At 50.6% G+C, this 9,242-nt stretch overlaps 1 protein-coding gene across 2 annotated transcripts in view; it reads left to right on the forward strand.

Annotated features, from left to right (window-relative positions):
• The first annotated feature begins 758 nt into the window (after positions 1 to 758).
• CYS1 (cystin 1) overlaps positions 759 to 9,242 on the forward strand; it is a 19,957-nt gene continuing 11,473 nt past the window's right edge. Inside the window, exons 1-3 of one of the 2 annotated variants that reach the window (XM_039887864.1) lie at positions 759 to 938; positions 2,815 to 2,901; positions 4,669 to 4,902. In XM_039887864.1, the coding sequence (XP_039743798.1) occupies positions 918 to 938; positions 2,815 to 2,901; positions 4,669 to 4,902 (342 nt within the window). In that variant the 5' untranslated portion in view covers positions 759 to 917. Of the gene's footprint in view, positions 939 to 973; positions 1,301 to 2,814; positions 2,902 to 4,668; positions 4,903 to 9,242 lie in introns of those variants that run through there. The other variant, XM_039887863.1, reaches the window with a different exon arrangement.

Below are 9,242 nucleotides of genomic sequence, written 5' to 3' on the forward strand. Positions count from 1 at the left end.
GGCCCCGGCACATCCACCTGGAACCCCCACCCCGCCTGCCCTGTGTGGGGAGGGAGCCTGAGTGGGGGAGGGGACGGCACCAAAGAGCCGCCTCCGGGCAGCATCACTAGGAGACTGGAGGGAGAGAGATGTGAGGGGTGGTTATCTTCCTGGCTTTCTGCCTGAAGGGTCACTCTGGCTGTTGGCACCTTGACCAAGGTCCCAGCTCCTGTCCGGCAGCCTTCTCCACAGGCCTGGGCTCTGTCAGGCAAATAAAGACACATATTGTATGATCTCACTTACATGTAGAATCTTAAAGGAAAAAGAGATCTCAGATACAAGGAGCAGATGGTTGCCAGAAGTGGGGAGGGGGCGCCGTATGGGCGAAGGTGGTCAGAAGGTACCAACTTCCAGTTACAAGATACGTTAGTCCTAGGGATGTAAGGTGCAGCATGGTGACTATAGTTAAAAGTACCGTATTGTATATTTGACAGTTGCTGAGAGAATCTTGAGATTCCCCATCATAAGAAAAATAATTGTAACAACGTGAGACGATGGATGTTACCTTTTTGTGATCATTTGGCAACACACACATATATGGAATCATGTTGTACACCTGAAACTAATATGTTATATGTCAATTACACCTCAATAAAAATTTATAATAAATATTGGTATTGGTGCACAGGTCAGTCCTCCGTTAGCGCCGCCCCCGATGCGATGTGTTTGGTGGTCTGGATTTCTGGTGACAGCAAGCTGTTCCAGGCTCATCCTGATTTATTCCCTGCGGAGGACAGGGAATCAGCTGCCCTCCCACAGCTGGGTCGCTCAGGTGGTAAACAGTGTCGAAGGCCCTAACCCGGTGGGACTCGGAGGGAAGGCGGTGGGCAGAAGTGCTGTTGTTATTGAGCCGTTTTTAGCAGAGGCGGAAACCGGAAATGAGATGTTTTCCTACGGTGGTGAGTCCTCAGTGTTTTCCAGTTTTGCATATTGAGGGTTTCAGTCTACTGAGTGCGCGCGCGCGCAAAGTCATGGGCACCTAAGACTTTCTACTACAGTGGCAATAAGGGATCAGTCGGGGAGGCCTGACCGAAGGCTGCCGGAAGCCCTGCTGGGCCTCAAGGATTGTCTTATGCGGTCAGCACAGAGTATTTGCACTTGGGGCTTAGAGTCCCGGACGCAGAGCGCACGCCCGGGTCTGGGATGGGTGCTCCACGGGGTGCGCGGAACGACGCGCTGTGTTTTCATCTCTGTGAGGAGACATAAAGATCTTGTTACTCTCCGGATTTCCCACAGCCCTGAGCACAGCGCCTGGCACATGGTAGGACCTGAGAAATAAAGCGGGTTAAGCGCGGCGTCGCGGGAACGAGCGCGGGAAGGGCGCCGGATGCGGAAGGCGGGGCTCGTCTCCTGAGCCCTCCTCACTGTCACGGCCCCCCCCACACCAAATAGCGCGCTTTCCAAAGAGCGCCGCCAAGTCCCAGATCCTCTCTCAGGCCCTCAACTGAAGGGCAGAGTGGCGGCACCCCCATCCTCACCCGGGGGGAAGTTCCCGGAGACCCCCCCACTCAGCCTGAGCTGGGATTGTCGTCCTGGAAGCTGTATGACCACTAATGACCAGCAGGGGGCGCCGTCGGCCTTTGTGTCATCGAGTCCTTTCCTGCAGGCCAGAGGGTACTGGAGGTACCCTCTCCCCCGGCTCCGCCGCAACTGAGGGACACTGTGCTCTGAAATGTGACATGACGTGGGGGAAGAGAGCGCAGGCTTCACATTCAGAGGCTGAGAGCAGTGACGCGGTTCATTATATAGAAGACACGAGGCCACATTTTTATGACAAAGGAGACTTTGTTATTTCACATGATAAGGCGAGCTGTGCACCCAGTCTGTAGCCACCTGGCTAAGGTGCTTCACCTGAGTACTTGGTTCGTCCTTACAGCGGGAGGGCACGTGGTGTGTGGCACACACCAGTCATGTGACCCTGGGCAAGTTATTTACGCCCTCTCAGGCTCATCCGGGAGGGTGGCCTTTAGACTGATTCGTCTGAGTGTCCTGTGAGCTCCATCCAATTCCGATTTCTTGTCCTATTGAGTCTCGAGCCAGAAATAAGTCCTTCTGTCACCAGTACAGTGGCTGGCACGTGGTAGGGCCTCGATAAATGTCCACTGAACTGATACCAGCCGTTAGCTGATTATCCGTCCTCAGTTCAATTTCCAAACTTTTCTCATGAGCTCTAGGGAATAATTAGTTTTTCCCACTAATTCTCTGGAAAAATGTGGCCTGCTGTAAGGATGAACCGGGTACTCAGGTGAAGCACCTTAGCCAAGTGGCTACAGATTGGGTGCACAACTTGCCTTATGTGAAAAATGTATTTTGAAATTTGAACAGTTGCCATTTAGAAATGCATTTTTAGCTCGCATTCTTGTTGGGTGATGACACCGTTCTGCGCTGGTGGCTTGCAGGGCCTCCCCGTGCTCGGTTTTGTCCACGTTCCACAACATGATGAAGCAGGCGTAGGTGATCCCCATTTGACGGGTGAGGAAACCGAAGCACATTGAGTTTAAAGTAATCTGTCCGAAGCTGCACAGGTGGTGGAGACCAGACGCTCATGCGTGTGTCCCCTTTTTCAAAAGGCCACAGCTCCATAAAGCTGTTCTGTGTGGGCATTGGCTGGACTTATGCATGCAGCCACATCTCTGCTCTAGAATAACAAAGCCCCACAGAAGGACAGTTCTGTGGACGGTTTGCCCATGCTCGACCTGGAGAGAAAGGGTAGCCCTTCTCTCGCACTAATTATTGACTCAACAAATAGTTACTGAGGGCCACGTCCTATTCCAGGTGCTAGGGCCAGAGCAGGAAAGGAGCCACACAGGAATCTCTGCCCCTGGGAGCTTGTATTCCAGCCGGAGGAGAAGAGGAGCAAACGCTAAGTGTATTAAATTGTATATTAGAAGGAGAAAGGTCCACGGGAAGAAAATAGAGCAAAATAAAGGGGATCTGAAGGGGAGGGTGATTTAAAGGGGATCTGAAGGGGAGGGTGATTTAAAGGGGATCTGAAGGGGAGGGCTCCGTGTGACTTTTACATGCGAGTGGGGGCGGGGAGGGGGCTGGAGAGGAATCGGAGAGGGCGCTGGGGGTAGTCGGAAGTGGCCAGATTCCAGATAGGCTGTCGGAAGGCAGAACCAGGAATCGCTGGTTTTTGAAGGTGGGTGTGAGAGAGGAGGCGTGATAAACGGTTTAGAACGATGCCGTAGCGTTGAGAAGGTGCCAGCTCCTCTTTATTTCCCCTTGGCCCCTGTGGACCTCGCCTGTGCCGGAGTGGGACAATGCGAGCCACAAAGAAATCAGGCAGCATGACAAAATTATTTTACAAAGCACCAAGAGATGGGAGCCAGTGCCTCCTTTTATTTTTATGAAGAAAAGTACACCATTTTTAAAACTTTTTATTTTGGAACTGTTTTATACTTACAGAAGATTGCCAAGATAGTAGTTTCCTCAGTGCACTGGCTCCCCCTACTGTTAACATGTGGCATGACCACGGTACAATTACAAAAAGAACACACTAACCTGGGTGCAACACTATGAACTAAACTGCAGATTGTATGCGAATTTCCTGAGTTTTCGCCCTCCTGTCATTTTTGTGATGCGGGGGACTTCCCTGTGTTTTGTTGTCACATCTCCTTAGTCTCCCATAATCTGAGACAGTTTCTCAGTCTCCTTGGTAACTGCCTGGCATCTCTCTCCTGTTTTCTTCGGGGCCCCAGGGCTGGGCACTGTCTGGGGCAGGAGTGTCGCTCTGGCCATTACCCACCCAGGGAGTCACCGTCATGAGAGGAGCGGCCCCAGCTGGGTCCGCCTCCCTGGCCTGGGCCACCACCTTGGTCCCCAGCTCACCGCAGCTCTTAGCCTCTGGGACGGCCAGTGCCTGGACACCATGGCCGCTTCTGATCGACAGAGCTGGGTCTGGGAGGCAGGAAAACAGCCCTGTTGTAGTTGCTTTCCACCCAATAGAACACGGAGGGCTAAGGAAAGGGTCGAGTCCTCCTGAACCCCACCAGGATTAAAGTCCTGACGCCCCGATTTGCTCCTGAACGCTGCAGCCAGGAAGGAGGCCCCCTCTGCCCACCCGGAGTTCCACACCCGGGTGACTGGCCACAGGCGGCGTTTTGGAGCTGAGACCGCTGTGGTGTTGAGAGCACTGTTCAAGTGAGGAAGAGATGATGGCCCGGTTACCATGGGAACCAGCGCTTGCTTCAAGGCCGGCTGGTGTTCAGGTCTTATTTGGACTTAGAGATACAATAGAGAGACTTAGGGATGTATGATGTCACGATGGTGGGGAGGCTACACACATTCACAGTTGGCCATTGGAGGTGGGCACTCTGGTGCCAGGTTGCACAAACTGAAAGGTGGACTGGGATCTTTTTAGGGGATGGAAGATGCTGGTACAGCCCTAGTTTGGGAGGCTCCTCAGTGCAGGGGGCACATGCTTTGTAAATGCCATCAAAGCCATTCACGCAACTGTCTGCCAGTCTGCTAGTTGGGGTGGCTCACTGGTAATGGAGGGCATAGCCAGGGACCAGGAGACCTGAGCTCTGCAGTGAGACCGCCCCAGGTTCCAGCACTGATTAGCCGTGTGACTGTGGGCACGTGTCTTGGGCTCTCTGAGCCCCAGTGCCCTGTCTGTCAAATGCAGGACCACAGAAACTACCCATACTGCTGCCGAGGGTTAAATCTTCAGAACCTCACGGAATGCCCAGGACACTGCAGCCCTGGATAAACGGTAGCTCTGCAGTCTTAGCACGGGACCTTGGAGGAGACACGGTTCCTCTTCCGGGGGATCCTTCCAGCACTGACGCCACTGGAGATCTGGCGTTTGCTGGATGCTCTTCCTGGCCTTGGCTGTCAATAGAGAGACAGGAACACGAGGTCAGTGGTCCAAGTGACAGAGTGACATCGGCACGGTGAACGGGAGGTGGGCTGGGGCCCAGAGAAGTCTTTCTTTAGTATATTATTTCATTCCAAACGCAGGATTCTTTAAGAAAAAAAATTAGAGTGCAGTTTCCCCCACTGTAGCAGTAAGTGAGTACCCTGAGGGCACCTCCCTGCCCTCGCGTCTGGGCACACCTGGCCCCAAGGTCCCTAGCCTTCCACATGTCAGTACCTTCGCCTCTGCTTTTGTGAGACTCTCCTTCTGCTTTAAAACCCAGTTCTGGTGTTTTCTCTGTGACCTTTATTGAATTCTCCCAGCATCTTTAACTCATATTAATTCTCCTTTCTCTGTATTTTGTACCTATTGTTTACATTTCTCTATTTTAATTGTCTAACACAGCTTTCTTGTTTGTAGAGTGGAATCACATAGACTATATATATGTGGTGTTCAAACAGATTGAGTTTCTTTTCTGATCATTTCATTTTAGTGTAGGTTTGCTTTCCGTTTAAGTACTCAAAACACATTTGGAAAAGTATTCTTGAGTGGATTAAAAATTATATATTCTTAGCGACGATGCTTACAAAAGTGGACATCGAAAAGATTTTCCCTTTTTATTTGTGTCTGAATAAGAGAACAAACAGAGAAGGCAAATGCTTTTAACATTTTATCTCTGAGAAAAAAGAAACTGTAGAAGACAGAAAAATAAAGATGACTTTCAGATCTAGTTTCTGATTTGTACAAAAGAAGGAATTTAAAAATTAGGAAGGCCGATTTGTGTACAAGAACCTTTTCAGTTTGGGTTTCATAAATCAACAGCTCACCTGGAGGCCCAGGTGAGAACGCTGAGTTAGGTATAAAGGCAGAAATAAGTTACTAAGACTCGGTGGTGGTTAATATTAACTTCCTTTTCTTTCATGAAGAAACCATATCATCCGGAACGAATGGGTGAAACTCGGAGAGCTTTCACCTAAACCAGGGATTGGCAAACCTTCTGTAAAGGGCCAGATGGTAAATATTTTAGGCTTTGCGGGACAAACAATCTCTGAAGCAGCGACTGAGCCCTTTGTAATGATGTAGAATCAGCGGGAGATGCACAAATGGGGTGTGGCTGCGTACCAGTAAAACTTCATTTCCAAAAACAGATGGAAGCCGATTTGCCTTGCTAGCTGTAGGTTGCTGACCCCTGAACTAAACACTCCCTTTTCAGGTCTAAGTATCCATTCTCTTAAACACATCGACCACATATAAAAGGAAGCCATAGCGACCAAGTCCTAAGGTATTATAGAGCATTGCGATCATTTGTAGTTTTAACACCGATGATCGAAACTTGAGTGAGAAAAACACAGCTCACAGCTGGGAGGCCAGATTCGGGTGTCTGGACGGCAGTTTCAGATCCAGAAGACTAACCGGCCCCCTGGCTGAGCAGAGCCCGCCTCCTGCCGCCACCGATCCCTTCCTCCCCCAGTCACCTGCTGTCTTCTAAGTCTCTTGTGCCCAGAAGGGTGTCTGCTGTCTGTGTTGGTTTAGAGTCAGGGAAACACGAGACTATCCAGAACCTTGGGCCAGCAGTGTGGCAGAGGAAGCCCAAGACCGTCCCAACAAGAAAGGTGAACTCTAAGAAATGTAGGGAAATAAATTTGCTTCTATTACTCAGAGATTTTATGTGACTTACTGAATTAGTCGGGGTCTCCAGAGCAACAGAACGGGATACTATATTGCAGAGTGGTCCAAATCACGATGTATACGTGCCAAGTCTAAGGACTTAATCTTATTTCTGAGTAAATATTGCAGAAGGGTTCTGTAACTCATTCATTGTCCTTAATGAATGGTGCTTTTCCTTACATCTGCCCCCATCCCTCTCAGTGGTGAAAACATGACACCAAACTCAAAAGCTGGGACACTTTGCACAAAGACAATAGCAATTATATGAGATACTGCTATCCAAATGAATCAGCAATAATTGATAGCACCGTGGCTCTCTCAAGTTACTCATTAAGCATTAAAAATGGCACCACAGCTTGCCTGTGTCTCAAATGCTGTTTCTTATCTGAATATAAGTTCTGTCTTTCTGCATATTCAAAATAGCCAGCACATACACAATGTATGTCTCCTATGTGACATCTGGTGATGTGTCAGGAATAGTGGAAATCAGCGGTTCTGGGCAGGGAGAGTAGATCTGAAGGTCACTCGAGTGGGGCTTTGACGGGGCCGGGTTTGGTAGCCCACGTAATTCCGGTGGTCCTGTGACCGTGGGAGGGAGAGGTCCGCATCACCTCCAGATGCCGGGCTAGTCCTGTTGCCAAGGAAAACGTCACTCAGGATACGTGCCCTGCTCTGAGTACCACCAACAACTGCGGTTCTTTCCCGGAGTGTACTTTGTTCATTGCAAGCAAGTTCTTCTTTTCGGGAGTTAGGCAGACAGCTCCCGAGCCGGGGCCTCGTCTCCCTTCCCCCTCACCACAGTCACTGCATAAAGTAGTCCTTGGCCGGGGAGGCGTGGCTGCCAGGATGCTTCCTTAAGAAGGATTAGACCCCATTTTCAATGTCCCAGTATTCCTGGGACTTTGCCAACCCTTTGGGACAAAGAGATCCTTGTTTATTTCTAGAGATGATCTCAGGCGGCCTTAACCATGTGGGAAAGCTTGGGTTGTTTGCGTACGGGCAGCTCCGAATAAACTCAATCTGGGGTTTTCACACGTCTGATGGAAGCCAGGAGTCCACATGTAGCTGGCTTTAAGTGTGCTCTCAGGGTGGGAAGCACACAGGCTTGGCGGTCCCCTCGCCGAAGTGAGCAAACTAGACAGGTCTGGGGAAACAAGCTTGGAGTCAACAGTGACGGAAAAATCCATCGCCCTGGGAGGTGAACACGAGGCGCTGTGGACGCAGTGAAACAGTCACATGACGAGAGGCTCCACTTAGGCAGGAGTAAAGCATGTTTTCCTTTAAATGATTAAACTTAGTTGAACTTAGTTCAAGAAAAATTTTTCCTTCCGTACACTTTTTTTCCAGGCTTAAAGAGTTTCAATATGAGATTTGTTTTCTTAAAGAGAAAACTTATATCAATAGCTTCCAAACTAGATACAGCTGTGGGCTCAGGACACCCAAATGACACCAAATAATGTGTCTGGCCCAAGTCCTGAATCTGCATGGTTAAGATAGCACATCAAAAAAAGAAAGGATGAGGAGTTATAAATAATTCTTTGGCCTCTTGGTAATAAAACAAATGGCTATGGACTTGAATCCATGTTTATTCCGTTTTCTTGGGCATAAAGTGTTTAATGCCTCCTCTCAAAGTGATAAAATAGTAAAATTTCAAGTGTGCGGTTGGGAACTTTCAGCCAAAACTTCATTTGAACAATTATTCTGCAATCCAGCCTGCATTCGGGTTAACGTCAGGTCAGGACGTGTGAGTTAAACCAGGATATCTGAGTTGTCCAGCTTTGGAAAGGCCGGTTCCGAAACAAGTGGGGAGGGAAACGGAGCAACCCAGTCAGAATAAAATACAAGCATGACCCACAATAACGTCACTGGGGTTGAGCCCGACAGCTTCGGGGCATTTTCTGCTCTTATTTTGGGGTTAGTTCACTTAAATATAATAAGCATTTTTCTTTCTTTTCTACTATCCAGCGACCAAAAGCTAGAATGAATTATGATCAGTACCCACTGGTGTTTCCTTTGCCTTTTTTCCTGGGAGGAGGGAATACTTTCTCTCTCTCCTAGTTCTTAATCTTTTCCTTTCCCAACCGTGATGACTTTTTGCTGAGATTTTTTGATGAGGCTCAGCGTTCAGACGCCGGATCTGTGATAGGGCAGGAGCCCGATGGGAAACCGAGGGCCCCCCACTGCCCGCTGCTGCGCTCCCGCCACCCCGGTCCGGCCCGAGAGGAGCCCTCCTTCCCTCGTGCTGTCCCGCCTCGGCGCTCAGGTCTGTCGCTGCTCGGGACGGAGGGGCTGACGTCTGAGAATGGGGGGGCTACTGAGGTGCGAGGCCCTGCACGTCCCTTATCTTACTCGACCCTCAGCGGTCCTTTTACCGCCTCGGTTTAAGGTTTGAGGCACAGGCGACTCGGAGAGGCGGAGTCGCCCGCCGCCTCCTCCCGCAGGCCGGTCGCGGAGCGCGGGCCTCGGGCTGCTTTCCGCCCACGCGCAGGGTCCCCGCGGAGTTCGCCCAGGCCCGTCCGAGCCCCGGTGTCTTCCTCCTGGCGGTGGGGACCCGGCCGGGAGGGGTCGCACCCGAGGCGGCGGGGAACAAGGCGACAGAGGGGGTGGCCACGACCGAGTGACCCCACCCCCATCCAGTTCCCCTGCCCCGGGCTGTCCCTGTCCGCACCGCCTC

The sequence above is a fragment of the Pteropus medius genome, unplaced genomic scaffold, assembly GCF_902729225.1.
Source record: "Pteropus medius unplaced genomic scaffold, Ma_sr-lr_union100, whole genome shotgun sequence".
Lineage (NCBI taxonomy): Eukaryota > Metazoa > Chordata > Mammalia > Chiroptera > Pteropodidae > Pteropus > Pteropus medius.